General features: G+C 35.4%; 1 protein-coding gene across 1 annotated transcript in view; it reads left to right on the top strand.

The window, feature by feature from the left end:
- The window catches only part of COL21A1 (collagen type XXI alpha 1 chain), a 99,945-nt gene that overhangs the window by 32,965 nt on the left and 51,767 nt on the right, over positions 1-15,213 (top strand). Inside the window, exons 5-10 of the mRNA XM_027730588.2 lie at positions 54-270; positions 2,143-2,316; positions 3,219-3,296; positions 5,666-5,674; positions 6,726-6,809; positions 9,082-9,144. Of these exons, the coding sequence (XP_027586389.1) occupies positions 54-270; positions 2,143-2,316; positions 3,219-3,296; positions 5,666-5,674; positions 6,726-6,809; positions 9,082-9,144 (625 nt within the window). The remainder of the gene's footprint in view (positions 1-53; positions 271-2,142; positions 2,317-3,218; positions 3,297-5,665; positions 5,675-6,725; positions 6,810-9,081; positions 9,145-15,213) is intronic.

Here is a 15,213-nt window from a genome sequence, read left to right as displayed (position 1 = left end):
TATATGAATATTAAAGTACTGTTTCTTTTTTTCCCCTCTTCTCCCTTACTTAGGAACGTGTTTCCAGAAGGTCTTCCTCCATCTTATGTGTTTGTTTCCACTCAGAGATTTAAAGTAAAAAAGACATGGGATTTGTGGAGAATTTTGAGTCTGGATAAGAGACCACAGATATCAGTCACTATTAACGGAGAAGAGAAAACACTATCATTCACTACAACAAGTTTAATAAATGGCACCCAAGTTCTTACTTTTGCTGCACCTCATGTAAAGGTAAGGAGTATGTTATCTTCCTGCTGGAATACTTATTTAAATACACATTATTCCATTATTCCCCATTTGTCCAAACCACTTGTATTGTTTTCTAGTGTAATCTGAAGGTTCTCTTTCAGTCTTCAATAATTTCCAGTGAAATATTCAAATCTTGTAAGAAGGATTGTCTTGGTTGCAGATGAGACAGAGGGATAGGGACTGAATGTCTCTACTCGTGCATTTATAGCAGTATAGGAATATATGCAGCCCAGAGATCACCATTCCTGCCACGGGGAGTGTTATTTAAGTGAACAGAGATTCAGCAGACAAAGAGTGGGAAGGATTTACCGCTGGAGTGCTTCATGACCAAATGGGTTCAACTTTCCTGGGAAGCAAGGGCCTACATTTGAATCCCTACTCTAAGTCAGACTGAAGGAATTTCAAATTAAATCCTCTGTGAAGGAAGGACTCCTATCCAAGGAATAGGTCTTAATTACTAAGCTTTTCCTAGGGAGAGGTATTTCATTCTTCTGTTATTGGATGGAGAATTTTTGCTTTTTTCTTTCCAAATTTCCTCTACTTTATTATAATTATTAGTAAGGGAAATAAATTTTATTATTTTTTAAGAAGCTGTGTTAAACTTAACTTACTGGAAATTGTTAAAAAATTCAGTTTCAAGTCAGTCAAAAAATTAATATTTAAATGTTTCTGGGAGCTACAGTGACAAATCAGTCGCATTCTTTCAGTCCCAAATATCCATGAACTTCACCATGAAAACACAACTTTTGTGATTTTTTTCTTTTGTGTTTCTCTGTGCTTGCATTGCTATTATGGAAAACAATGAATTCATGGCTTTTTTAGAGCTGTATGTCTCTAAGCATGATATAAATGTCAATATGCTCTTAATTAACCTTTTTATTTAATAAACATTTATGATAATTTATCTCTTTAACTGGAAAATGGAAAGATTATATATTCTGATCCGTTGTTTGTTTTATCTTGTAATGAGAGCCATTGTTTTTATTTATTTACAATCTATGTAAGAAAATAAAATGGAAACAGAGGTACTTTTATAGCGTGTATTACTATTAAGTCAAATAAACTTAATCTCTCTATATGTCTAAAAAAGATAACAAAGATGTATTACTTAATGAAAGATGCGTATTTCAGTTTACTCTTATTAATACCAATTTAGTGTGGGATTAATCTCTGTGCAATTTAGCATCTAGGCTAGGCTAGGTTAAAGAACTAGGTTGTTTTTGAAATTAATAGATAGACTCAGGAAGAAGATGTTCCTTCCCATGTTGAATTTTATTTCTAAACTCTGTGAGATAAATGCTTTAAAGGTATCTCTCGCTTTCTATTACTTGTAGAATTATGTAATTTGTTTGATTTTCAAGCTTTAGAAACCTGAGGTTTTGTAGAGTATTGTCTGGTTTATTCATTGCAATATTGTGATCCTTTCTGCCATGTCATCTTTTTTTTCATAAGAGATTAAGTCAAAAAACTTTCAATTACCAGTTTGTTTTCACCATGGTTTGTGATCTGAAGGGTTTGAGTCATTATACCATTGCTGAAAAAAAAAGAGTTCAGGCTGCATATTTTGAACAAATACAGGTTTGGACATGTTCAAGACCACAGACTAAAGAGATCTATGTGAGTTATAAAATAATTTTGAAATAGGGATTTATTATTACTAATTGTCATCTCAATTACGGTATTACTTGGCAATACTTTTTTGCCTATACAGTTTATGACTATTTGTATGTAAAACCTGTAACACTGATCATCTCAACCACCAACAGTAGTTTTAAGTATTCAAATACAGTTTTATTGTTATTTAAATTTGAGACGTTTTGTTTAAAATAATTCTGTATTCTTTGTTTTCCTTAGATTTTGTTTGATGAAGGCTGGCATCAAATTCGTCTTTTAGTAACAGAAGACTCTGTAACTTTGTTGATAGATGGCCAAGAAATTGAAACTAAGCCATTGCATCCCGTTTTAGGTATTTACATCAGTGGCCTAACCCAAATAGGAAAGTATTCTGGAAAGGAGGAAACAGTACAGGTAAGCATATGCTAAAACTACAATAATCCAGTAATTCTACTGTAGATTAATATTACATTGGCGTATTCTGTTTCCTTGAGCTTACTCTTCTAATTTACAGTAGACTGAAATTTATTATACAAAATCCTACTACTTAAAGAGAGAACAAAAATGACCATGAGGACTCAGCACAACTGATGTATCCTGTGTGATGGGTGATGCAACGTGGTTGCCTGAATTGGAGAAACAGTGTCTGAAAGCAGGGAATTTCCTCTGTGCTTTCCTTCCATCAATATATGGGTTATGCTCGTAAAAGAGGGAGAAAACGAAATTTTGATGAAGTTTCTTTCTCCTCACTTTGCAATCACGAGAGTTTATGCTAGAAAAACTGACAGAGGTTTCATGTTTTTGGAATATAGCAGCAAAGCAGAATGGCACAAACTTTTGTTTTTCTGATGCCAGTGTTTTTATTGGTAGCTTTTTAAAGATTTAATTTGTACGCTAAACTCTAAATGAAATTCTTTTAAGCATCAGAGATGCTTCTAATGCTTCACCAGAAATTACTAATCCTACATCTAGTACAGGCAAGTCAGTGCTGGAGCATCATCCTAGGCTGTTAAGGTAAAAAAAGCAAAACGTTGTTTTTCCCTGCACTTGTAACTTGTTTCTGTGATGATACGGGCAGCCACTGTAGTTCATGCTGGGTATGTTTGGATTTATTGCAAAGGATTAAGGGCAGTGATTTCTGTTATTTTAGAAACAAAAATCTTGGATTGATTATTTTGCTTTAAATAATTCTGTTACAGTATGTTTAATTGGTTGTGCGTGAGTTGCCTGACTAAAAATGTTTCTATATCTTTAATTGACTTTTAACTGTAGCGAACACACAGAGCTCTAAAGAGTCTTTATGTTTTGAATTATAGTTTGATATACAAAAACTGCGAATCTACTGTGACCCAGAGCAAAATAATAGAGAAACAGTCTGTGAGATCCCAGGATTTGTGAGTATGATAGATGAAGAGGACTGCTTGGTTGCTTTTACAAACTGCTGTTTAAAGCTGACTTAATGAAGTCTTAAAATAAATAGTACTACATTTTTTCAGCTGGTGCAAACACATGCTTGTTACCTGTGCAATACCAAGTGACACAAACCTTGTCTGTTTTCAGCCTTATTTTTCACAAAGCACTTAAAAAGTTTTTTTAGTTTAGATATTTGATGGTGTAAATTTGACACCAGTGTAGAAGAATCTCAGGATCTTTTGTTAAAATTTCAGATTTTAAACATTATATATTAATAAAACTTCTATGTCATGATAGTGTAAAATTCATTAAATATGACTTTTTAACTTATCTGATATACTTTTTGCTACTTGTCAGGTCATTTAGACTGAAATTTTGGTACATAACTGAAAAACCTGTATTTCTAAATCACTTTCTCCTGTCAGAAATATCTATGCTGAGGTCTATGATAAATATCCTGCTATCTGAAATGTTGCCAAGATTTCCAGAAGTGTGTTGTGAATAAGACAAAATAAAATTCTCTTCAGGATTTTATAATTTATATACACAATTAGGAAACTTATGGGGATCCATCGACCCTCTCTTTGTCCTCTTACTTACAGTTAATAATGTAATAAAATGTTAAACGTGCAAACAGCTTTGGAAACTGTTCATGTCTGACAGTTGGAGCCGAATTTAAGCATTCAGTTTCCATCTCAAAATAAAAGCGGGAGATTGATTTATGCATGCAGATTCCTTCTGCATGTATAAATACTCTCCTTTGTTTAGTGTCTAAAACTGTGCTAAAGATTATCAGCCACCAGTGTCTTACTATGTAGGCCCATATTCTTTGTGTTGTGATTTGATTTAGTATCAGGACCATTTTGCTTGTTTGACAATAGAACTGTGGAATCTTCAGCATCCAGATTTTATTTTTTTTCCAGACTGGCACAGGCTGCCAGCTAGTCTGTTTTTCTTCTTTTCATTTGGGGCCAGTGTGTCTATTGCAGTCAACATCCTTATTAAAATTATTTTTGAAAAAGCTCACAACTTTCAATTAAGCAACAAGTAGGTGGCTGGATTATTAGCTGTTCTGAAATCTGACTGTGTAGGTCAAGAACTAATGGTTTCAGGAACGCTTTTGTAAAATTAGCTTTCAGTCTCGAACAAAATACAGTATTTGGCTAGTTAACTGCACCACATCTCTTTTTGTTCTTTACAAATTAAAAGCAGGATATGACAAGTAAACAAATGAAAAATATTTTACATAAAGAAAGCAAGTGAAAAAAATAAAAAGTCTGTCAAATCTTACATTCTCTGCTATTTGGCCAGAAGTCCAAGCCAAAAATTTGATTTTTGACATTTTAATTTCACTTGCTGTTGTTTTTAGTTAAATTTGGACTTTACCCATTAAATTCTGGACTTTTTCAGAAAATAAAAATGTTGCATGATCTCCACGGAGGAATATGCACTTTGTGGTTGTATTCTGTCGGTGTGGTTGTGTCAGAGCTGCTGAAATAAGCAGAGACTGTATGTACTAATTACAGCCCAAATTCATCCCCTTTCCTAGAGATACCTGGCTGCATACCTGGCTGCATAGTAATTTTAAGCTCCTTTGTGATCTGTGGAGAAAAATGACCTTCTCTAGAGGTTCCTTATGCTGAAAATTGATAACATAAGAAGCTGTCTCTCTCCACAGAGTGTGTAGGGAATCTGTGGTGGTTACATCCATTAGAAAATTCCTGTAATGGTGCAGCTACTGGTAGCTGCTAAACCATTAAGACAGACAATTTTGTGCTTGCTATGCTGGAATACTTGGGGATGGATTGTTCCGTGATGTTTCAGATACTGAAAAAAAAAAAAATCAATAGATAGCAAAGTCTAATGCAGTCATGTAGGACAGCAAGAAACAGTCAGCCTTGCTGCTGTGCTGCTCTGTGTTTTCCCAGATGTGAATTCAGGCAGAGATCAGAGATTGCAGAAATATTTTGGTACATTCTCTGACATAAATGAATAAGCAGAGGAGTTTTTTGATGAGAAGTTACTCTTGGTAAGAGATTTGACCCAAACGTAGACATTAATTGTGTCAATATTGACATGGTTTATTAATTCTAATTTTGTCAGTGCTTTTAAATATTGCTACTGGTAGCTCCTTTTGAGCTTAACAACAAAATAAGTTAAAATTATTTCATATGTGTTGATAGCAGCTGCACATAAGTCTGAGAAAGTCTAAAAATTTGAATTACAATATCTTGGTAGTTACAACCTTAAAGTTATGATTGGTTTTGATAGTGTTGTTAATCCAGAATTAATGGATTTTGCTTTTTACAACTATTCCTGTGCCCTTAAACTGTGTTTCTTCTTGTTTCAGAATGGAGAGGTAGGCTCGATCCTAAACTACTCAAACTCAGTTTAAGGTAGTATTTGACTTTATATAAGCTTCTTATTATTCTAGGTAATAATTGTTTTCAAAGGGGAGCAGAGATTTGCTAATCTTAAAAGTGCTGGATTTCCATTAATTGAACTCTCATCAATAGATAAATTCAAAATAATTTTTCTGAAGAAATGCATGTTTATTAGAATAAGTGGCCTGATTTTTTTTCTCAGTTCGATTCAGTTGCTCCTATTTGCGGGCTGGATACTGTTGCCAAGGGATGGGGATACGCACGGTCAGGTAGCTGTTACCCGCATGGTGCTCATGGGAGCTCCCTGACCAGGAGCTTGTCTGAAGGCTTGATATAGATAGTTTCCTTAACCTTCCTTGAAATTCCAATTGGTACCATTGCAAGGAAAATGGGGATTTGTGTTTTGATCAGTCATTTGACTCTAGGAAAGAATTCCATTCAGAGAACATTGTGTAAAAAAATCTTAGTTATTTTAGAAAATATGAGTAAAATGTTATGGAAAGTGGTTTAGATAATAAAAATCTGCATTTTTGTAGCTTGGATTGTTAAATTTTTGCCTTCCCATAGCTCTAAGAACTTCCTGGGTGAAAAAGAATTCAGTGAGTCTTACTTCTGCATATAGATTTAGTACAGATGTACCTGTATTTTGGATTATATTTGATAATTGATCACACTTAAAATTATTAATATAAATTGGTTTAGGAGAAGAGTTTTTCATGTTGCAAGATTTAAAATTATCAAACTATATGACAAAATATTTGTGAAAAAACCCCCACAAAGTTAGAGGTATCAGCCCAGTATTGGTACTTTGTTGTTTGTTTTTATTCTGGATAAAATAGTGAAATCATGCATGAAAATTAGTTGGAGGGCAATATTCAGATAAAGAGAAGTTCCAGCCGAACAAAGGAGTGAAAACCAGGACCCAAGGTAAAGCCAAGCTAAGGAAAATCAACTTCATATGATGTTATGATATATTTGTTGAATGCTTTTGGCATATGTTTTGATGGCTGGTTTAACTCTTGGTAGTGCATGAATGGTCCTAGTGATGTAGGCTCAACACCTGCCCCCTGCATATGCCCACCAGGAAAGCAAGGACCTCCAGGCCCCAAAGTAAGTCTTTATTCTGTCTTGTTGAGCACAGTATTTTTTTTTTTAATTTTATTTATTTTCAGATCTTTTGTTGGCCAGTCATAATTAGGCAGATTGAAAAAGTAGGGGCAAATTCTCCTAGTTCTGTTTTCTAGTGCATGAATATAGTGATTAGGATCCTCAAGGACAGGTTTTGCTGCCATAACTCCTAATAAAACAAATATATCTTCTGTTTTTTAAGGAAGATGTTCATGGGTGCAAAATTATGTTTCTTTGCTACTCTTCAACTAATGATGCTGCACTGTTAGTTGTTTGAGAATTAAATGATTTGCTAAAAAAAGTCTTTTTATTCGGAGGGTTTTTTTCCTTCTTTGTAAAAGAAGGAAATAGATGTTTACTGGGAGACTTCCACCTCAGCTGTTCTGATGACATCCCTTCAGTGCTGAAGAGCGAAAATGAGAACCAGACTGGAGTTGCAAATGTCTAACATGGCAAACTTAAATCCCTAGTATTTTGCTGTAGTACCTTTCTCAATGACTGTGCTAAACTTACAAGTGTAGACAAGAAAACCCCAGACCACTTGTCTTTCATTAAGCAAGTGAATAAAAAACCCTCTGCTCTCATTGTATAAGAGGTTACAGTATGCTGCAGCTAACTCAAGTCAAAAGGCTTATTGTTACAGTGGTAAAGATTTCTGATGAGGGAATTGGAATCCACAATATGGAGATCATAATTATTATTTCATGTAATAGAATTTTTGTGGTTTTTTACCTTTTTTTTCTTTTCAACATATATAAGATAGAGAGACTAAAGTATTTATCATTTAAAAAAATTGAAAACTACTTCCTGTAAAGTATGAAGGAGTATGAAATGTCAGAATTAGGGTAACCTATACAATTTTTTTAGACTGCTTCTTCATGTGCAATCTTTCAGCAGAATTGCAGTATAATATTTTTTTGGGGATAACTGAATAATACAGGTGACAAGATGCTGCCTAACCCAGAATGCTGCAGAAAGAGTGAAAAGGATACCAATTTAAGATTGAAAAGGTTATCTTAGTTATGATATTTCTTAACTTTTGAACACTGAACTCTGGAACCATATAAATTTAAACTTTATTTCTGTGTTTGTGATATTAATGGGCTACAATAAAACTAATGAAATCAAAACAATTTAAAAAAACAGTAACTGATATTTTAAGCTTTTCAAGTTAAAGCATAAAATTTCCTCATTTAAATAGTGTATTTGAAAGCAGATTTATTATTGATCAAATGCCAAACCTGGACTTCTTAATTTGGATCACAATAATTCTGGGTAACCTATTATTAATTTAGCAAACAGTAACTGTTAGGCATTTTTAAAGGGACATTATTCTATATCCTTTCCCCTTTAGTTCAGCGTTACATTTCTGTGGTTTATATGTGAAAATAAGTTTTTTCATAGTCACATTGAAAGCTAGTTTCCTGTTTCCCTTTTAATGTCCTCCTTGTTTATAACAATTCTGCAGCTATAACTGACTTGCAACCTGTTGATGGTTCAGGCTGAAGACATCACTACCTGCTTAACACTCCTGTAGAAGAAAAATGTTTTAGTAGATCAAGTCTTAATGGATTTTGCTGAGCTCACATCAAGGCTGTTAGTAAAATAGACAGAGAAAGTCAATACTCTAGGAGGATATATTGAATAGGAAGTTCCTGCTTTCTCGCTATAAACATGAATTCTGAGGATCCAACTTTTCTTTTACTTTAACATGATCATAGCAAAGGTTATAAAAATAGTTGCAAAGGACTTTTAAGAAGAAATCTAAAAAACCTTATATTTTTTAGACAGCCATAAGTGTGTGGGGAGAAGTTTATATTATTTAGCAGATTTTAGTCCTGGCACCTGCCTTTCCAGTGCTTTTGTTTTAAGAATTAGACTCAGACAAAGCAAATGGGAGTTTTCTTCAGAGTAGAAGTACTTGATTAACAAGATTTTAATAAAGATTATTTCATCCATTTGATGAAAATTGTTTTTATTTCTGTTGATTAAAATGTTAAAAAGCTTGAAAGCATTTGAGATGATGGGTCAAACTTGCGTTGTAACTGTGTGGGCTCACTTCTCCAAGTCCTGGGGGGAATTCTCCCAGAGAAGGGTTACAATATCAGTTCTCTTTCACTGTAGGAATTACTCCACAGTAGCAAGTATGTGGCCTTGTTTTGTGGAATGTTGTAGGGTTAAGGTTGCTCTGTGTTTGAGCACTTTGAAGTGCTCTTTCATATATTTTGTCTGTTAACATATTGCTTCTCCATAGGGTGACCCTGGGCAGCCTGGAAATCATGGTTACCCTGGTCAGCCTGGTCCAGATGGTAAGCCTGTGAGTACTAAAAACTTAGTCATATATTGTAAATGTAAGATTAACAGGAGAAAAAACAGGCACCAGGGATACCAAATTTTCAGATTTAGATGATTTTGTCTTCATTCTTTGAAACTGTGAATGTCACTTAAGTGCTATCTGCATGTAGCAGTTCTATGAATATGTTAATCGTATTATTTTTGTTTCAAGCTAAAGTATTGTAAATATGAGTTAGGTACTGCTCTAAATCAGAGAACAGGCTATGAGTGCTCCTGTTGGTCTTTGCATAATTTTGCAGCACTTAGCACCTTCAGTCTTTACTCCTTAAGAACTGGTTCATTAGAAAGCACTACAGGGCAGCTAAAATCCTATCTGTTTTTTTCTTAGGGATTGCTACTCATGTTTAAGCTTGCTATGTTTAGTTTCTTTGTAGGCTACGTCAAGTAGTCCATCAAAATATATAGATATAAATTAAAATGTTAAAAATATAGCTGTTTTTCAATTTTGAACATTATGTGTTAAAACATACATCATAAAATGTATAAAAACATATAAAAATACTTATATTTCTCCTACCCTAGATTTTACTTTTTAAATTGTCATTCCATTAATATGATACTAGGATGATAAAGACTGAAAGAAAGTAGATGAATTACATATGTCCCTAAAATAAAAATGACAGATTTGGCAATGGCTTGTCTGGTCTTCAAGGTTAAAATTGTTTGTTGTAATAAAATTTTAATAGAAGCAAACAAATATGGAAAAGTAGCCTAAGGTTTATTTCAAAAATATATTAGGTCTCTGAATCTAACAGAAAACCTCTAAGATATTGACAGCTAAGCTTCTGTGTTGACTACAGGTTCGTTAGCAGCCTGCAGTCTCTATCATCACAGTGGTGATATGGTGTGTTAAGAGAAGGCAGGTCAAAAGCCAGGAGACTTGACCACTCATTCCTTTTCTAAGAATGTTGTTTACTATGCGTTAGAAGCTATTTTGTTTATATAAAAAAATAAAGGAAAAGGAAAAAAAGGTTGGGACAATTTAAAAAATTGCTTCTAAAAATAGAATAATTTCTCTGCTTAGATTGGCAAGATTAATGATGATACTGTAACTATTGACAAGTCTTTACCAAATCTGCCCTTGTTTATCAATTCTAGTACTTTAGCACATTATTCCTACTAACAAGGCACTACCCACCAACTTTGATGGCTTCACAAAAACAACTAACATTCAATTTTTGTTAAGAATTTTTCATACTAGTAATACATTCATTTCTATGCCACCTAAACAGTGGAGATTGATACTTATTTGGATATATTGTCTTGTCAGGGTAATAAGTATTACCAATTACAAAGAAAAAACTCCATTCTGTACCCTATAAAATGTTCACATTTATCCTGTTTTGTTCCTTAGTTATGTGTTGGCTTTTCTTAGGGATGGCACCTGGTTAATTTAATTGTGATGATTCCATTTGTAAGCAGAGCTAATTTGACAGGAAAATAGGCACTGAAAACAAGAAATGGATCTGGGTTTCCCTTTCCCCATCCACGACGTGGGGGAGCCCAGCTCTAGTTCCTTCTCCGTCTGAAGAACCATTTCCGACGTCTTGGTGGACGGGGAAAGGGGACTCCAGTGACAGGGTTTTTCAGGCCCCGAGCCTGGAGGGGAGAGGTGCCCTCCCCTCCCCCCACCACCCACGTGGCTCCGTGGCAGGCACAGAGACAGCACACCGGGCGTGGAGAGGAGGCAAGAGAGAGTTTATTGTTGGGAAGGGGTTTATAAGGCTTTTAGGAGGGTCAAAGGGGAACCAATCACGAGTTCAGGGTCACACAGAAAAAACCATCAGGTAAAGGGTCAACAGCCAATAGGAAGGGGTTAAACAAAGGACCAATGGGACACCTCAGGACACCTTTCCCAGGACACTCCTGCATGGGAGATAACAGTTGCTGTGGGGGGGTGTTGGGAAGAAGAAACACGTGTTTGCAAAGGGACTACAAAGAGCCATTTTAAGACATGTTTAAACAAGTTTCTCATCAGGTATAGTGCTACAAATGGAATTGTTTCTAAAACTGAATAATTCCCTGTTTGAAATACGAGACGTTATATTGAAACCTGGCCATGATGGCCCAGATGAGAATTGAGTACATGAATTTTTCAGTAGTTCCACAAGCAAAGATCCTTATTTTTTCTGTGGTATAAAAACATTTTTATACTTTTGCTTTGGTCTTAAATAGCTTTTGATAGCTGTTACCTTCAGAGTTTTTTAAAACTAGAATTAGAGAAGACAATCTGAATTGAAATTATCAGTGCTTTAAAATACTGCATTTTGGTTCTAAACAATCCTGAACATACAGGTTTTAAAGTATTCTAAGATGGGGAAGTGGATTTAATCAGAATAAGTTTTCAGTTGATAGTTGGTGGTGCTTAAGCTTATGAAGAGCAGTTCTGATCTCCTACAGAAGACAGGTATACAGACTGTTTGAACCTGGAGTTGCATGGGAGGAGGTGTCCATCACTGTTTGACCATGCTGATTTCTGGAAGGAGGTTTGCAGTATTGATAATCATAGCAGAGCTGTCTTTAATCCAGCTAAGTCTGATATTCTGGCAAAGCGATATCATGTAAGCTTTAACGAAGGCAGAATGCACTGGGTATCGGTAGGGAAATGCCAGTTTCCCTTCTCTCTTTTAAAAAATAGACTAAGACTTCATTTCTGAAGCATCTAGTCAGCTGCAATAGTATTGTTCTAGAAACAATTTGTTGCGACTCTTTCATACTTTTATGAATAGGTTTCTACTTCAATGCTGTGTGTTTTCCCGTAGGCACTGAAATTTGTAACAGCATGACTCATGAAGGAGAAATAAATTGATACTCTAGACTTTCTGTAACTTTGTAAACTGGCAGTTACAGCTTCTTTTTTCCTGCGAGTGAGTCATAATTTGCATAGATGGGCATTCTCTGAACATAAAAAAGATTACCAAAAGTATCTCAGAATGAGAATCAAAAAGCCCCACTAAAGGAGAAATTTCACCACTTTGCTGAAGTTCATATGTTATTTGAAATGCTTACAGCAAAATCCTATAACTTTATTAACTCAGTAATGTTTTTGAAATATCAGCTGCAGTTTTTGCACTTGTTCTTTGTAAGGACATAATTACAAAACTATTAGATCATCTGCAGGTCTGGCCAGTACATTATTGTTCCTTACAGTAGATTATTGAGTGCTTTCCAGGCAAGCTTTTAGCTGTGAATGGTGGGAGACCCTTTAGATACACTGTGCAGGAAAACAGATTCCTCTCACTGTCTTTCTGTTTTACTTATGTATTTGCTAATATGACTTGTATGTTTTCTGTGCTGTCAGTGCTTTTCATTGTTTGAGAAAACTGTGCTCATATGAGTCTGTTTAGCTGTATCACCTGGGGAACTCTGAGAAGCAAACTCTTAATTCAGACAGCACCATAGGCTTACAGGTAGTTGTGTAGTCAATCTTTAATCAAGTGGCTTTTGAGTGAAAAACTTTTCCTGCAAAATCAGTCTTTTCTGTTCCCAAACGCATTTTTATTTTCTACTCTGAAGTTATTCCAGTTTGCCTATCTGGTATTCATTTTCTTTGAACAGTATAAGTAGTCAACAAAATGTTGACTTCCTCTGAGAAAGGTTTTAGGCATGCATTTATATTACTATATGTAACTGATTTTTTGATTTGAGGTCTTAGTGTGGGTGTTCAGTCGCCTTAGATTGAAAAGGCTTCCATCAGTACAGTATTGAATGTAGATACCGTCCTGATCATCGAGGTCTGCAGTGGCCCTTTGGAGCATCATGCTAAAAAAGATTGTGATGATGCCACCCTTGTGGCCCACACAGAAGCAGCTCTGCAGCGTTTAACATCCTGCTTTGCAGACGCTGCTGAGCTCTTTGGACTGGAAGTCAGCTTAAAGAAGACAGAAGTTCTCTATCAACCTGCACCTCAGGAAGTCTTCCATCATCCCCATATCACCATTGGCCAGTCAGAGCTTAAATCAGTCCAGCAGTTTAATTACCTAGGTAGCCTCATCTCCTCAGATGGTAAGATTGACAGAGAGATAGACAACAGGTTAGCAAAGGCATATAGTGCTTTTGGAAAACTCCACAAAAGAGTATGGTGTAATAAACACTTGAAGAAAAGTACCAAGATCAGTGTTTACAAAGCCACTGTACTGTCTACTCTTTTATATGGTTCGGAATCATGGGTCATCTACCGCCACCACCTGCATCTCTTAGAACACTTCCATCAACGCTGTCTCCGTACAATCCTAAACATTCACTGGTCAGATTATGTGACCAATACATCTGTTCTAGAACAAGCAGCAGTCACAAGTATTGAGGCCATGTTGATGAGAACACAGCTGCATTGGGCAGGACACGTCTCAAGGATGAAGGACCACCGCCTCCCTAAGATCCTGCTCTATGGTGAACTTGCCACCGGCTGCCGCAAGAGAGGAGCCCCAAAGAGAAGATACAAGGACTCCCTGAAACAACATCTCAGCCTTGGCCATATTGATCACCATAACTGGTCTACTCTGGCCTCCAATCGGGAGGCCTGGAGACACACCATCTATAACGCAGCTGTCTCCTTTGAGAACACACGCAGGATCACTCTCGAGGAGAAAAGGCAACGCAGAAAGAATCGTGTCTTGCAGAATATACCACCTAAGGAGTCTTTCTGCTGTGCCTTTTGCAGTCGGACATGTCTATCTCATATTGGCCTTATTAGCCACCAGCGTGCCTGTAGCAAATGTGGATATAGCCTTTCCCAAATCTTCATTCGCGAAGCCTAGCCATGATGATGTGATGTAACTGATTTTTTAGGTAAAACATCAAAGAAAATTTAGTTTATTGGTTTTGGACTGGCTAGATTGTTCTGATAGGTAAAGTTAATTTTAGTCCAGAAAAATTCAAAACAATTCCTGTTAATACCTTCAGTCTTACCAGAACATAATTATTCACCTGGTGTTACCCAGTAAAATTATTTTCTGTAATATTTGGGAAGGTGAACATAAACATAATTCATTTTCAATAATTTCTTAATTGTTCTTTTTATTAGTTTTGTTCATATGTTGTTTTTTCCCTTTAATTGCCACCTCTGTTTATTTTCTGATACATACAGAAAGGATCAGTTGAAGTTACTGTAAAAAAACCTGAAAGTGAGAAGCATAATAATTAATGAAAATACAGTTTTTGCAATCAAAAATGTGATTCAGAACCTGAAATTATTAAAATGTTTAGTCAAGATAAAAGCACTGGTAAGTAAGTGGAAGGGTAAAAATAGTATTTGAATCTCAACTCAAACTTATTTTAATGGACATTATTCGTCCAGAAGAAACAGTTGGAGTGATTGCTGGCCCTGAAAGTGCTCTGCAGCCTGACTGTGTGGTCATAAAGCCATTTTTTATTCCAAAGGATACTTTTTATGTACTGGGGAAAAACTCACGGGGAAAAATAAAGGATCAGAGTCTGTGCAGCGATAACTTGTGGTTAATAGAGGTGATAGGTTATCAGTCTGTTGAAAGAAATTTAAAAAAAAACCACTTATTTGTCAGTTTTGAACTGTGAACCATGCAGCTGGAAAATCTGGACAATTTTCCAGTATTCCATCTAGTTTGATTCATGAAAGTTTGGAACTGTTTGCCTTGTCTTTACAGTATCTACAAGAAATAAGCAGTTTAATCTGATGAGACTGACTTTACTGATATATGTAGACAGAAAGTTCATAAGGTGTCAAAGCCTCACATAATAAGTAATTTCTCATCATTCCAATATACTTTTTAAAAAATATAGTACATTTTTACGGCTGTACTAAGTAGAGTTTCATATTTGGTGACCAACTGAAGGCCAAATCAACAGTGCTTTTGGAATAAAAATGGATAATATTTTTATGTATACATAGAATTCCCTGTGCTATTGCATGGTTTGCCTGGGATTTAGGTTGTTCTAAACTCTGGAGCTACTTTTCTCAGGAAAATTTCATAGACATAGTTGATAATTCATCCATAAAATGCTGCTTTCAATTCCAGAAAAGTACGTATTCCTCAGTAAAACTGTGATGTTGTTG

Source organism: Pipra filicauda, unplaced genomic scaffold (genome assembly GCF_003945595.2).
Source record: "Pipra filicauda isolate LSUMZ 115617 unplaced genomic scaffold, ASM394559v2 scaffold195_size2193078_pilon, whole genome shotgun sequence".
NCBI classification, from domain to species: Eukaryota; Metazoa; Chordata; class Aves; order Passeriformes; family Pipridae; genus Pipra; species Pipra filicauda.
Note: the sequence above shows the minus strand (reverse complement) of the source record. Positions and strands in the feature narration are given on the sequence as shown.